The sequence below is a fragment of the Vipera berus genome (genome assembly GCF_964194415.1).
Source record: "Vipera berus genome assembly, chromosome: 4".
Taxonomy (NCBI): domain Eukaryota; kingdom Metazoa; phylum Chordata; class Lepidosauria; order Squamata; family Viperidae; genus Vipera; species Vipera berus.
This window is the reverse complement of record NC_138206.1, coordinates 85,227,810-85,243,476: the sequence shown is the minus strand read 5'-3', so window position 1 is coordinate 85,243,476 and position 15,667 is coordinate 85,227,810. Positions and strand designations below refer to the sequence as shown.

Genomic DNA, 15,667 nt, shown 5'->3' with positions numbered 1-15,667 from the left:
GAATTTCAACGGATGTTCTCCAATTATCAGGAATAACGGTGAGAGATAACTGGGTTTGGGTGGTGGGATATAATGTGCGCTGTAAAAGGAATCCTAGAAAAAACTCTTGGCTTTGGGCCTAATCCTATTCACGTATCTGACTGTAATTGCCTCCTTTTTTAAGTTCATGAATCTTGTGGTGTTAAATTTAAAATTCCTAGCAGTTACACCTGCATGCAAATATAGTATGTTCTAAGCCTTAAAAGTAATGAAATTTGTTGGGGGGAAAAAACCAATAGGAAGCATCATTGTGTATCAAGCAATTGGTTCAATGAGATTAGCTTGTCCTACTTGTTCCAGTAGAAGGGGCTTGCTGCGGATCCTGTTTCTCAAGGAATTTTGGATGGCATGATTCAGGAGAAAAGCCCTTTGGAATATCATGCCAGTGGTGGTAAAGTCTTTCCCTATCCTCTTGGCTTTCTAGAAGGGCCTTAAAATGTGACTCTGCCAGTTAGTTTGTGCATCCAATGGGGACACTCTATGCTGAAGATGGTTGAGGGGATAACAGAGAAGACTCCACCCCTTAATTTTTAATCTCCACGTAATTCTTACTAATTTTAATTGTTTTTCATATTGATCATTTTATTATTCAGAAAGCCATCCAGAAGCACTTCAACCATGGGATGGGTGGCACATACAGTAAATAAATAAAAATTCCTCCTCAGGGTCCCTGACCGGCGGGACCCTGACGAGGCCCTCCCTGTGGGAGCACACAGGACGATGGGAAGTGGATGCTGGCAGCAGGTGCTCCCTAAGATAATCCGGACCCATGCCATTTAGGGCTTTATAGGTCATCACCAGCACCTTGAATCTCACCCAGAGGGCAACTGGAAGCCAATGCAACTCGCGGAGAAGAGGCGTTACATGGGAGTATCGGGAGACGCCCATCACAACTTCTGCGGCCGCATTTTGCACCAGCTGAAGCCTCTGAGTGGTCCTCAAGGGCAGCCCCATGTAGAGAGCATTGCAGTAGTCTATCCAGGAGGTCACAAGCGCATGAGTGACTGTATGTAGGGCATCTTGGTCCAGATAGGGCCGCAACTGGCGCACCAGGCGAACCTGGGCAAAAGCACCCCTGGCCACAGCTCCTATATGATCTTCCAAACTGAGCCGTGAGTCCAGGAGGACGCCCATGTTGCAGGCCCTAGCTACGGGGGGTAACACCTCACCCCCCATAGTTAATGATGGAATAGACTGGTTAATCTGAGATGCCGGTATGTACAGCCACTCAGTCTTGGCAGGATTGAGTCAAAGCCTGTTTCTCCTCCAGGCAATGGGACATCACATCGAGGGCATCACTGGGTTGGTTTGGGGTGGAAAGAAAAAGCTGGGTATCATCAGCATACTGATACCCCACCCCAAAACTATGAATGAGCTCACCCAGCAGCTTCATATAGATGTTGAACAAGAGGGGAGGGAGGACCGACCCCTGAGGGACTCCACAAACGAGAGGCCTCGGGGCAGAACTCTGCCCTCCCGTCAACACCGACTGTGAGTGGCCCAGGAGGTAGGAGGAGAACCACTGTAGAACAGTGCCACCCACTCCCAACCCCCTGAGGCGCTGCAGTAAGATACCATGGTCGATGGTATCAAAAGCCGCTGAGAGGTCTAATAGGACTAGGACAGAGGAACAACCCCTGTCCCGAGCTCACCAGAGATCATTCACCAGCACAACCAATGCCGTCTCCGTGCTGTACTTCCACAAAATGTTCTAAATATCAAAGTACCCACTAGTTCTCTGATCACCTGCTTTTAATAGCCTGGCAAATTTTTTGGCATGGCTCACTAGCAAGATTCTGGCAACTATGTAGAAAAATACCAAATGATTGCTTTGTAGTGGCAATGTGAAAGACCACTGTTATTTCAATGTTTAGTGGCACCTTTTAATTTCTCCTTCACATTCAGAAAAGTCTAAAAGTTTAGAGCCCATTGTGAGCTAACCTACTTGGTTACTGAAGGGGGAGGGGGGAGGATATTTTCAATTCTCATCCCAAATCATGTGTCACCCAGTCATGGTCAGATTTTCCAGTCCATGACCAAACCAGGGCCATGAAGTCATGGTGCTAGGTTTTGATAAATATCTTGGGGATGTTGTTATTTGTTGGGAGCTTCCACACAAAACCTAGCACAGGATATTGTGGAAACTAGCCACCCTTCAGGTATCTTTGCTGTCATTATTAAGGAACTCCTGGCAGCTTATAAGAGATTTGGGTATCATTCTGCTTGATATGTTTGCTTTTTATGTTATACTTTTAAATCTTTTGCCTGAGCTAATAATAAAACTTAAAATCCTTTATTTACTGATATGCTTATTATCTCTGGATCCAAAAGAACCAATTGCCCAGTCATCTATCTGATCACTGCCCTAACAACTTGGAAAAACACCCTAATGCCCACATATTTCATAAGTAGTTGTAAAGAAACAACAACACAACTAGCCACAGACAGTCATAAACACAGAACATATAATTGTCCAAAGAGATTTACTCCACACTTATCATCTAGGTAACTAATTATAGTAGTTTTGCAGCAATGGATTTAAATGATTAGCTCTATACCCAGACAAACACAACAGATAGGCAGTGATACAAACAGAACAGAAAGTTAAAGTGTCAAAATTTAACCTACAGTAGATACTTTCTTTCTGGAGCAAATTGGACTGGAAGCTGGCCTTTGAGAAGTGTATACATTTATTTATCCTTCATTTATTATTTACTTAAATTTAAATTAAATAGTATTATTTGAAAATAATCATAATTTCCCCATTTGGTTATTTGAAAGATTACATAATTATTCCATATGGTCATTAAAATTCTGTCAACAACTGGGAGGGCTCTGAAGACTGCATCTAAGCTTTTGAGGGACCACAAAAACAACATAGAACTTTGTCATCTATATCTTCGTTGTTAACCTCTACCCTGCCACATCCATTGTTTTAGGCAACTGATTCATTCCATCTAAAACAGCCAGCTCTCTTTTTTTAAGTTGAATTTTTAAAAATGTGGTGACATTTGTCTATAGTTGTAAATTCAAATCCAGATGTTCAGAGAAAAAAAATGGAGGAAAGCTAGGCTATAGATGTATTTGCATATAGCAATAGCAATAACATTTAGACTTATATATTGCTTCATAGTGCTTTATAGCCCTTTCTAAGTGGTTTACAGAATCAATATGCTGATTCAGAAGGATAGAAGGCTGAGTCAACCTTGAGCCAGTAAGAATCAAACTGCTGGCAGTCGGCAGAATTAGCATGCAATTCTGCATTCTAATCACTGTGCCATCATGGCTGCTTATGTGTAGAAATAATTGTAAATTTTACCCGTAGGATCTCTTTTTACAATAACTGCGTTAAACAGCTATGCTGACCCTGGCATCACTGACAATATTCTACAAGTCCTAAAAATGCAGAGCAGCCATTAGTATTATGGTTAAAAAAATCTCCATATTTGTTGCTGTGCATTTTGGATAGTTTACATGGCAGCTACCCAACATTTGGGGAATGTAAACATATTTGCCAGTTTGGAAATAGACTACTGACACTCATGTACAATGCCTTCCATAAAGGGCACAGCCAACTCAAAACGACCTTCGACCATAAGGAAATATGGTGACATCGACTCCAATCATTTCTGAGACTCTCCATCACCTGAATTCATCTTTCAATTGTTCTTTTTCCCCTAAACAAATGGATCTTTTTGAAATAAAACACCAGCCTGCAAACGTGCATCATTATATTTTTTTTCAAATGTCCTATGTGATACATAGAACTGTTCATACAAATAAGAGATTGATCCCTTGGTACATTGCACAGTTGGGGTATGGAGCTTGGCATGTGACCAAGGAAGCTCTCCAATGACACTAATATTCACAAGGGACACTAGGCTGAAGAACCAGCATTGCTATTGTCATCCCCTTCCGACAATAAGTTCAGTCACCACATTTAAATGGATATATTAGAATGTAAAAACCATCTGAATCCAAGAGACTCTGAATCCTCTATCACAAATTAATAAAACATTAATTTCAAAAATCAATAAAAGGAAGACTTGGCTCACTTAAAACTCTTCTTCACAAGCTAAAGATCATATCTCAGGTTTATAAATTGATTGTGGAGCTTATGGAATATACAGAATGGATTCTGAGACTCTGTTTGTTTGAAATGTTCAGAGATATGACAGTATTTACACACTCATGTATCCAGTGCTTTTTTTGTAAGAAAAAAGGTGCTGGAACTCACATCTTTTTTATCTTTTATTTTTTTAAAAATATATTCAGTTCTTAACATAAATTTAATTTATTGTGTTTAAGGCAAATGTTCATAGTAAATTTTACACTAAAAATTAAAAAAAAAAGATTTTCAATTCACCAATGATTTTTTAAAATAAAGAAATTATTTACCTTTTGCAAGTAGTCAATCATTGTACACATACCCACACACGTCAGTTTTGTAACAAAACATAACGGTTGCTGCCTGGAGTAAGCACTCAGTGCGCAACCACACAACCAATCACAAGCTGAACTGTGCCACAAGCCGAGCAATGCCATCACAACCAGCACAGATGAAGTATGCATGAATCAGACTTGTCACACAAGCAGCCCGCATGTACTGTTTTAATGATTTTGCCACCAACCTGCTACGCTCGACAGGGCAATTCAAGTCCACGTGGACCAAACATCAAATTTTCAAAAGTTACTTTTAAAACTTGGAAAATCCATTGAAAAAAGGTGCCGGAACTATGTTCCGGTGCGTTCTATGACAAAAAAAGCACTGCATGTATCACACAAACATACATATTTACTGTTCTGATTAAAGACAGGACAAAAAAATAGCATCAAATAATAACAATATTCAGAGATACATTATTTGAGTGCATGTTTTAATGTCAGTGACAAAGAACTTAGTCACAGAGCTGATAATGCTAGTTTTAGAATCAGGATGCAAAAAGATTTTAAAGAGGGGGACTTAAGGTGCCTAATCTGAAACTATATTATGATGCAGTGGTTTTAACACTGGTTAGTGATTGGCTCAATTTAACAAATAAAAGTATACTTTATCTTGAGGGATGGGACTTATTATATGGGTGGCATGCATATTTGATTTATGATAAAAAAAGTTGACAAGGCTTTTAAATCTCATATTTTAAGAAGTGCTTTATTGCGTGTTTGGAAAAAGTATTATTATAAGTTGAATTATAAAATACCAATTTGGGGGATTCCTGGACACGCAATAGAGGGTGAATCTATGGGCGTGAATTTAGATATGATTTCTTATAAGCAATTACTTAGAGTGGTAGGGAATGATTGGCAATTAAGGTCGGTAGCCGAGTTCTCGGGTTCAGATGAGCTTGTTGCTTACATACCTGGCACCCAGCTGTGTGGCAACAGCTCTGCCCGAGCTGCTCGACACCCTCTCAGGGTTGGCGGTGGAGTTCCCCAGGCTTATAATGGTGGGTGACTTCAACCTGCCTTCCCTGGGAGGGTCATCGGAGTTAGCTCGGGAGTTCATGGCTTCCATGACGTCCATGGACCTGACCCAGGTAATTCAAGGCCCGACTCATGTGGGGGGTCACACTCTCGACTTGGTGTTCCTATCTGGACAGTGGTTGGATGATTTAGGAGGGGGTTTACTGGACGTTATTCCCCTGTCATGGTCCGACCATCATCTCCTGCGGCTGGTCTTCCATTATGCCATCCCCCGCCGCTGGGCGGTGGAACCAACTAAATGGTTCCGCCCCAGGCGCCTAATGGACCCTGCATGGTTCCAGATGGTGCTTGGGTCTGTACCTATCACCCTCACTCACAGCCCAGTTGTTGCCTTGGTGGATGCCTGGGAAAAGGCCACTGAGGCACTCGACTGTGTTGTACCCTTGCGACCTCTGACCCGGCACAGATCCCGTTGGGCTCCATGGTTTTCTGCGGAGCTCCGGAAGATGAAGCGTTGTAGACAGGGTCTAGAGAGCGGTTGGAGGTCCAGCCATTCCGAATCTGACTGATTGCAGCTAAGAACCTTTATAAGGTCTTATCTTGCTGCGATGAGGATGGCGAGGGCTAATTACTTCGCTGCCCTCATCGCGTCCGCAGATAATCGCCCGGCCGCCCTGTTTAGGGTGACTCGCTCCCTTCTTAATCAGGAGGTGAGGGAGGATCCCTTACAGGGATGGGCCGAGGAGTTTAGTCATCATCTGATGGACAAAATCGCTCAGATCTGGGCCGGCTTGGACTCTGACTGAGCGGAGTCTGACGTGGAGGAATCGGACGGTCTTGAGCATGTTATCTGGACTGAGTTCGATCCTGTTTCCCCTGATGATGTGGACAGGATCATGGGGAGGCTGAGCTCCACCACCTGTTTGGTGGATCCGTGCCCCTCCTGGCTGGTTTATGCGGCTCGGGAAGGGACATGAGGCTGGTTCCAGGCAGTAATAACTGCTTCTTTGAAGGAGGGTGTCTTCCCCGCCGCCTTGAAGGAGGCGGTGGTGAGACCCCTTCTCAAGAAGCCTGTCCTGGACCCGGCTGTTTTAAATAACTATCGTCCAGTCTCCAACCTTCGCTTTCTGGCGAAGGTTGTTGAGAGTGTGGTGGCGCATCAGCTTCCTCTGTTCCTGGAGGAAACTGATTATCTCGACCCATACCAATCGGGTTTCAGGCCCGGGCACAGCACGGAGACGGCATTGGTCGCACTGGTGTATGATCTCTGGCGGGCCCGGGACAGGGGTTGCTCCTCTGTCCTAGTCCTATTAGATCTCTCAGCAGAGACTGGAGGGCAGAGATCCACCCCGAGGCCTCTCACTTGTGGAGTCCCTCAGGGGTCGGTTCTCTCTCCCTTCCTGTTGAACATCTACATGAAGCCGCTGGGTGAGATCATTCATGGTTTCGGGGTGGGGTATCATCAGTACGCTAATGATACCCAACTGTTTTTCTCCACCCCGAACCAACCCAGCGATGCCCTCGCCATGCTGTCCCGTTGCCTGGAGGCGGTTCAGGTCTGGATGGGGAGAAACAGGTTTCGTCTCAATCCCGCCAAGACTGAGTGGCTGTGCGTATCGGCATCTTGGGCTAACCAGATTATTCCACCTTTAACGATGGGGGGTGAAGTGTTACCCCCCGTTGATAGGGCTCGCAACTTGGGCGTCCTCCTGGATTCACGGCTCAATTTTGAAGATCATATAGGAGCCGTGACCAGGGGGGCTTTTGCCCAGGTTCACCTGGTGCGCCAGTTGCGACCCTATCTGGACCGGGATGCCCTACGCACAGTCACTCATGCGCTTGTGACCTCTCACCTGGACTACTGCAATGCTCTTTACATGGGGCTTCCCTTGAAGACCACTCGGAGGCTCCAACTGGTACAGAATGCGGCCGCCAGAGTTGTCTTGGGAGTTTCCCGGTACTCCCATGTTACACCTTTGCTCCGCGAGCTACATTGGTTACCAGTTGTCTTCCGGGTGAGGTTCAAGGTTTTGGTTATGATCTTCAAGTCCTTACATGGCATGGGTCCGGGGTACCTCGAGGACCACCTGCTGCTGGCGTCAACTCCCCTCCGCCCTGTGCGTGCCCACAGAGAGGGCCTCCTCAGGGTGCCTCCGGTCAGGGAATGTCGACTGGTGGCCCCCAGGGGGAGGGCCTTGTCTGTGGGCGCTCCGGCGCTATGGAACCAACTGCCGGTTGAGCTCCGGATGGCATCGGACCTTCGCTCCTTCCGGCGCGGTCTGAAGACCCACTTATTTGAACTAGCTGGTCTGGCCTGATGGGGGAAACGTTAGGGTTTTTAATGGGTCTTTTATTGCTTTTATTGCTATTGTAATTTTTAATTGGGCATTTGTTTAATTCCTTTTTAATTTTTGTATTGTTATTTATATATGCCCTGTTAACCGCCCTGAGTCCTTCGGGAGAAGGGCGGTATACAAATTTAATAAAAGTAAAGTAAAGTAAAAAAAAGTTTGGATGCTACTTACTTTCATATTTGGTGGACTTGTAGAAATATAAAAGCTTTTTGGATTAAAATTTGGTGGAACATCCAAAAGATTTTCAAGAGAAAGATAAAGTTTACTCCACAATTATTTTTATTGGGTGTTATTACAGATGGTGATACTAAAGAAAGAAGAAATTATGAAAAGTTGTGCACCTTGTTACACAAATATGTTGATATTACAGTCTTTGGCCATAATTCCAAACCTATTACTGCTCCTATAGTGATACTTACAACACCGTGGTTTGCTATACTACACAGATTTTCAAATCTGAAAGGATGGATTATTTTTTTCTCAACAACAAAAAAAGACCTGACAGCAAGTTATCCTACTTTTCAGAACTTTACCACTATCTCACATTTCTGGTCAAATTCAACATAATTGGTGTTATCTGCTGGCACACCAAAGAATATCAGCAAGTAGATGAAGCAACTGATGAAGAATCTGTTATCTGATTTGCATAAACAAATATACAGATTAAAATCTGAGAAGTCTTCTAAAGCTCTTCCAGTATATCTTGTTTCTAATTCACTTATTATTCTATTTTTAAATAAAGTCTCAACATTCTGCAGAATATATTTTTCATATCTCCACTCTGTGAAACTTTATCCTCCATGTACAAAGTTCAGAAAGTCTTTATTACTCTTTATTGTCCAATAACAAATCCCTGCAAATATCCAGAGCTTCTACTATAAGTTCCAGATGATATAATGCTTAAGATTACAGTAGTCCTCAACTTACAGTAGTCCTCAACTTACAGTAGTCCTCAACTGTTCATTTAATCATCTTTAAAAATTACAATGACACTGAAGTCACACTTATAACTGTTGCCACAGTTACTTGATCAAACTTTGAATGCTTGGCAACCAGCCTGTATTTAAAATTGTTACACAGTCCCAAGGGTCCTGGGATTTCTTTTTTGCAATCTTCTTAGGTTGCTTCTGACAAGCAAAGTCAATGGGGGAGATGCCAGATTCACTTAACAACTCCATGATTCACTTAACAACTTCAATGATTCTCTTAACAATTTCAGTGATTCATTTAACCATGGCAAAAAAAGGTCATAAAATGGGGCATGACTAACCGAACAACTGTCTTGCTTAGCAATAGAAATTCTGAGCACTATTGAGGTTGTAAATCAAGGACTACCTGTGTGTACCTATGTTCTATCACCACACCTCTACTGCTCATATCTCCTGCTGTTTTCTAGAACATACAGTAAAATGTCCAAGGGGAGTGGGGGGGGGGTGGAAGCCTAACTAGCTTGTCAACCTTCAATTCATTATGAATATTTATGATCAAAATTCAAAGAGAAAGGGAGGCTACTCTGAATTTTTAAAACTTGATTTTTTTTTCAAAAAAGAATATTTACATGACTGCTCATTCCAAATGGATGACTTTGAATGGTTAAAAATAATTAAAAACAGAATAAAAACCTCAATGATTAAAAAAGACATACACATAATTCACAACCAAGGTAAAACACCGTAACACAGATTAGTACAGCCTTTGCACAGGCTCAGACACACACCCAGATCACCAGGCCTGATGACAGACCACATGTTTAAAGCCTTGGGAAAGGCAACAGGTTGGGCCAATGTAGTCTCTAGAGCAGGGCTTTTCAGCCAGTGGTACAGGTACCACCTGTGGTTCATTGGGACCTGGCAGGTGGTACACAACCATCTTAGAAAAGTGGTAGCGGAGGAGCGGAATGAGCTGAACCAGTGGCAGCACTGCACAAGCCTGAGCGAGAGATGGCTGGAGCTGCAGGGCTGTCAGGGCTCAGTGGAAGCACCAGGATCAGTGCCAGGCTCCAGCTGGAGCTCAGTGCTGATCCCAGCGCTTCTGCTGAGCCCAGAAGAAGCGCCGATCAGCTGGTATGTTGCAGCATCTCCAGGGTCTTGTGATTTACATTCAGATGCTTGGCAACTGATTCATATTTATGATGGTCACAGTGTCCCAGGGTCATATGAAGTGACCAAAACCTGTTGCAACCACCCAGTAGAGGGGGGGAAATAAAAACCAAACACCCCTCACACCCCACCCCCACTGCCAATCGTCAACAGAAATGCTCACAACAATGAAAACCTTGGACAGGAGGAAGAGCGCCACCGGGCGGGCAGGCAGGTGTCTTGCTCAGCTGTGGCTTGGGGGGCACTTTTTTCAGTGCCATTGTAACTTCAAACAGTCACTAAGTGAACTGTTTTAAGTCGAGGACTGCTTGTACTTCATCACTTTTTTCCTTTTTTGGGGGGGGTCATCACGTTTTTGACACCTTGCTAGGCGACTGGTGGCACTCGGATGTAGCCATATCCTAAAAGTGGTACAATGGGTGAAAAGGTTGAAAAGCCCTGCTCTAGAGGACTGATATTCAAAAGGGCAGGCACCACAACAGAAAAGGCTTAAAAATATCAACTGATATTTTAAGCCAGATCATTGAGTTTGACAGCCCAGGTATAATGGATCTTAACAGTTAAGAAGTCAAGTCAGGCCCGCAGAGGAGGAAGATCACAGGAAACTACAACTTGTGGATGAGTTTCATTAAGAACTATCTTTGCTACATCAGTCCTATGGCACTGACTTCCTTCCAAAGCAAAAGACATTTGGCCCTTCAAGCCTGTATAGATAAATCAATGTTTCTCAACCTTAGCAACTTTAACATGTGTGGACTTCAATTTCCAGAATTCTCCAGCCAGCATTGGGACTTAAATAATAGGACAAGAGAGCTTTACCCTTTAAATCAGGGGTGTCAAATTGCTGGCCCACAGGTCAGATGCGTCATGCCGAAACCATGCCCACCCCATTGCTGGCGATGGAAAAAAAGACATGATACATTGCAACATGTCACATGACATCGCAAGTTTGACACCCCTGCTTTAAACGAAGTTTTTTAATGCAGGCTTGCATGGCACGATTAAACCTTAGCTCTTTAGCTGAGACATTGTAAGCAGACACATCTTCCATTAACATAAGCATAAAAATAAAGGCAAATGGAAACATGAACACAATCTTTATTATGGCCAGTGACCAGTAGAGGCAATCCTCGACTTACAACCACAATTGAGCTCAAACTTTCTGTTGCTAAGCAAAACAGTTATTAGGTAAACTTTGCCACATTTTACAACTTTTCTTGCCACAAGTGAATCACTGTAGCTGTTAGGATTGTTAAGTGAATCTAGCTTCCCCATTAACTTTGCTTGTAAGAAGGTTGCAAAAGGTAATGTGAAAAATGGTCATTTCACTATTTTCAGTGCTGTTGTAACTTCGAATGATCACTAAATGAACTGTTGTAAGTGAAGAACTACTTGTACCTAATGTGGTCATGCTCTAACAAACATGGTCTGTTAGATTAGGAATATAATAACTGGCAATAAAGTTTGTCTTTTCACCAATTCACCTATAAATAATGAAGTGACAAGATGGTATTAAATGAAAACACAAGTCACACGTAGAGATGAAAAGACAAAAAAACCCTTAACTATTTCATGCTTTGCTATCACATGTACCATATCATTTTCTGTTGGGTTAGTAAAGATTTAACTGTAAATCTATAACAAGATTTAAAATTATTAGGAGAGGATTACTAAATATTGTAACTATAAATATAGCTGTTTTGCTGTAAAATAATCTCAAAGATGCAACAATGAAATAAGGCATTTTAGAATTCAGTCATAATTTCACACTGCATGAAACTTAAATGACAACAGATTTTATATTTTACATTCCAGTAATATAAGTACTGTATCCACTCATTTGGTAATTTAATGTTTACCAGTGTTATGGGAACAGTACACTAACAACATTTAAGTTCATATTGGATGAAATTTTTTTCCATGCCTAAAATTAGCAGGAAAATATTTCACAAGCATTAGCAATATCAATTAAATTGGAAGAAATTTGAGTGAAGATACATAATTTAAAAAGGCAGTCAAGGAGATACTTTTGGGAAAAGAATATGACACTGCAAGACTGCACTCGCTAATACATGGATTTAATGAGACTTGCACAAGCATTGTAATTCACAGAATCTCACTTCATTGTGGTAATTATAAGTAGGTTTATTCAAAAGTTTGGTTTCCATGTGGTTCTTTGATCACATGTTCCCAACTATTTCAATGGAATTTATAGAACATAAAATAAGTTACGCTGGGTCAAAGTCCTATTGGACATAGTGCATACAGCAGAGAAATGATCGACAAAGTACCTGTTTGAATCACCTTAAAGCAGTCCTGCTTTTTCCTGGTAGCCAAAACGCCTTTTGGCTTTTCAATTCAAAGTTTGGGATGACTGTGATCAACCAAAATCCATCAGGAGGTAGGCCAATATAGCATGATTACACTTTCCCACAATCTACGGGGAAAAATCTTTGGCAAATCCACCAGCCAATTTCTCAAGGCGGCCTTTTTTTTTTCCTCCCACAGAGAAAAAGATGCATAGAATAGAACTTTTGTGGCATGATTTTATATAAACAAAGCCCATGCAGAGAAATGTGCAGATGGAAGTAGTGAAATGAAAATTAAATATATTGCCAGAAAAAAAGAAATTAATCTAGGGGCTGCAGTCTAGATGATAATCATATTAATATAGTAGCACAACATAGTTTTCTAGTAGTCTTGTGAAAGTTAAGAAAGTAAAAGATCAATGGAGAATCCAAAATCTGTGGTGGACATTTAGTATGACACTTAAGAGAGCCATCAAGGTAGGAAATAGCACGAACCCTGCAAAGACGGAGAGAGGGGGGGGTTGTGCATTATGTTTTCAAGTAAGTAAAATGCACTCATACATTTCAAATGGAACAGATACATTGATGTCTTATAATCTATCATTACTTAACTATGTCACTGGAGGTCATTGTATTGACTCAAAAAAGGGAAAGCAGTAAACAGCTAGCAAGAGCTAGCAGCACAGACTTTTCAAAACTGCCCCATTCATCTTAGTTCCCATCCCATTCTGTTCACCCAGCACCACATCCTCTTCATTTTGATCCACTTTTCAACTTTCCACACCATTCTCTTGATCCCATTACCTGCAATAGACCAAACATTCCATATGGTTGATCTCCTGGTCTGACCGGTATCTGCTATAGTCTTCCCACAAGTCCTTGACTGCTGTAACCGCCAAGATGAAGAGCACCGGGGCCAATGCCAGTTCTGGCTGGAAGGCATTGACAGCAGGCACAAAATTAAGTAAAGCAATGAAAACAAAGTATACATTGGCAAAGCGATGGAACTGTTCAAAGAGATTCTTGGGCAAGAAAGACACTGCTGTGTATTTGGTGGTCTTCAGTCTATTATTAGCTGGCTGCCTGGAGGTCTCCGTGTCAGGCCAGGGAGACAACAGGTTCGAAGCTACAATCCGCACCTTCCTGACATCTTTCTTCTTCCTCCTTTTCTTCTTCTTCCTTTCTTTGTCTTGCTTCAGCTCCTGAGAAGATGAGTCCCCCACCGCATCTCTGCTTTCCGTCATTGCCTTCCCCCCAAAACACACACAGAGAAAGGACAAGAAATCAGTGTTAGAAAGTTCTCCGGCAGCTTCCAGCACATGGAAAAAGTCTCCCTCCTTCCCTTTCCGAGACTTTATGTGATCATCTTCGGGAACTTAGTCATGCCCTTACAGTTCCCCGCGAGGTGAAGGAGGGGGCGGGTGGATTCCCCACCTCCGCTCTAACAAACTTTGCCCGGATTGGGAAGGTCTCGTTCCCACGCTTTCTTGCTTTCTTTCTTTCTTTTTTTTCAGCTCCAAGATGTGCGGGTGCTCCTCACCTCCCAGCTTTCTCCCTTGCCTCTGCCTTCCACCAGCGAGGCCATTGAATGACTGGCCCGTTGTCTGGCGGGCGGGAATCGTACAAAGTCACTCTTCTTTTCACACGTCACGTCTCATCTAGCCACTAACCGGTTTCCGCTTCACCACCGAGAAGAAGGTTGGGGATTTACTTTAAAGTGGAGGAAAACGGCCGCCGCGGCAGCCAGTTGCACAAAATTACCTTCCCCTCGTGGCAGGCGGCGCGGGGAAAAGGAAGTGGGGTGGAAAAGCTACAGAAACTGTCTCGAAGCCAAAAAGGGTGGGTCGCGAGGATTAGGGCTATGAAAGGACGAGCAGGAAGCTGTTGTTTTTTTAAGTAACGTAGAAAACGGGTAGAGGTTTTTTTTTTTTTGAAGACTGCAGTATATAAGGGCTTGTGGTACCAGTTTTACAGAAGTGGGGCGATTCGCAATGCGTGGTTGTTGGAGCTAAAACTTTTATTCCAGTGACATCTTTGCGGAGGGCGTTTTTCTCGCAAAACCAACAAGTTTCAGGAGGTTTTGAAACAGGAAGACAAAGCTTTGCGGGCTATCCTGGAGGGAGGAAGATTCTCAGGTCAATCAGCTGGGTTGTTGTTGTGGGTTTTTTTTGTTTTTTGATGGAATTGCTGGATATTTTGGAGGAGATAATAGAAGTGTGAAGCCTCGTTATCATACGAGCCTCTGGAAGCGGATGCGGGGAAACTCCTCCTCACCCTCGCAAGAAGAGTTTGAACTATAGATTCAATCGTGGGTTGGTTTTTGTTACCCAAATGTCACGGGGTGGGAGAAATTGCCCCACTTAAGTAGATGCTGCTAAGAGCATTGAGGAAGGTTAGAATTATGAATCTGGTTTGTTTTGAGCAATTAATTAGAGCAGATTTCTCCTTTCTTCCTATATTCATTAGGAAGAGGGTTTCCCCCCCCCTTTCTGTACAACCCTGTCCATTGTCAGACTAAGTGGACAACTCTGCAGTTTTCTTGGGCAAGGTATTCAGAGGTGATTTGCCAGTGCCTGCTTCCTAAGGCTGAAAGAGAGGATGGCTGGCTTTGTGCTTATGATAGCACTAGAGCTCACAGTCTCCTGGTTTCTAGTCCTGTGGCTTAACCACTACACCAAACTGACTCTTAGAATAGGATAGAGACTTTAAAAAACTCAACTGGGTCTTCCCCCAAAAATCCATGAGGGGTCAGAGCAAGGAGATGGTTGAATCTTACAGTCCAGTCTAAATCAGTTTTAAATAAACCAAGTCTACTTCTGCATACACTGCTCCTTCTAGAGGAAAACGTAGGGATAAACCTTTCACTGCTCTTCAGAGAGAGCAGGATATCCTACAGACTAAAGTCCTTTACTGTTAAAAGTTTTCTTAAGAATTAAATGTGTTTCAAAGGAAAGTATGCAAGCCATTTCCTCTGTTGGATAGGAGATGAATAGGTAATGGAGAATTGGAGGTCTCTGGTCTTTGTAGAGAACCTGGATGTTACCCAAAGCAGTGTAGAATTTTCCCCAACTTCTATCTATGAGTGGGCAAGGCTAGTCTGATTTCAAGCTAGAATCAGGCCTCTCAGTTAAGAAAGAGTCCCCATTCATTACTAAAGAAACCTTCAGTCCACAAATATGAGGCAGATCACATGGTTAGCAGGATCTTAGCCACTAGTTTCCACTAAGCTGCATAGAGTTACAGTCCAGTGCTTACTCACTATTGTGTAGTGGGTTCTTGACCGCATGGCAATACGATGGACAAAAGGTTCAGCATAACAGCTCTTTATTGGTGGAAGTACTGCACAGCACAATAGGGGCTACCTGTACCCCCTTATATACCTGGCTAGGTACACAGGTAGCCAATCCCTTTATGTGGTTTTCCCGCTGGGCGCTTATCAGCC

At 42.9% G+C, this 15,667-nt stretch overlaps 1 protein-coding gene across 3 annotated transcripts in view; it reads right to left on the bottom strand.

Annotated features, from left to right (window-relative positions):
* ATP10A (ATPase phospholipid transporting 10A (putative)) overlaps positions 1-14,717 on the bottom strand; it is a 190,174-nt gene extending 175,457 nt beyond the window's left edge. The window contains exons 1-2 of one of the 3 annotated variants that reach the window (XM_081327208.1): positions 13,987-13,997; positions 13,030-13,472 (exon numbers count right to left, since the gene is read on the bottom strand). In XM_081327208.1, coding sequence (XP_081183334.1) covers positions 13,030-13,469 — 440 coding nt within the window. In that variant the 5' untranslated portion in view covers positions 13,470-13,472; positions 13,987-13,997. Of the gene's footprint in view, positions 1-13,029 lie in introns of all 3 variants that reach the window. The other 2 variants (XM_081327207.1, XM_081327209.1) reach the window with 2 other exon arrangements.
* Positions 14,718-15,667: the final 950 nt, after the last annotated feature.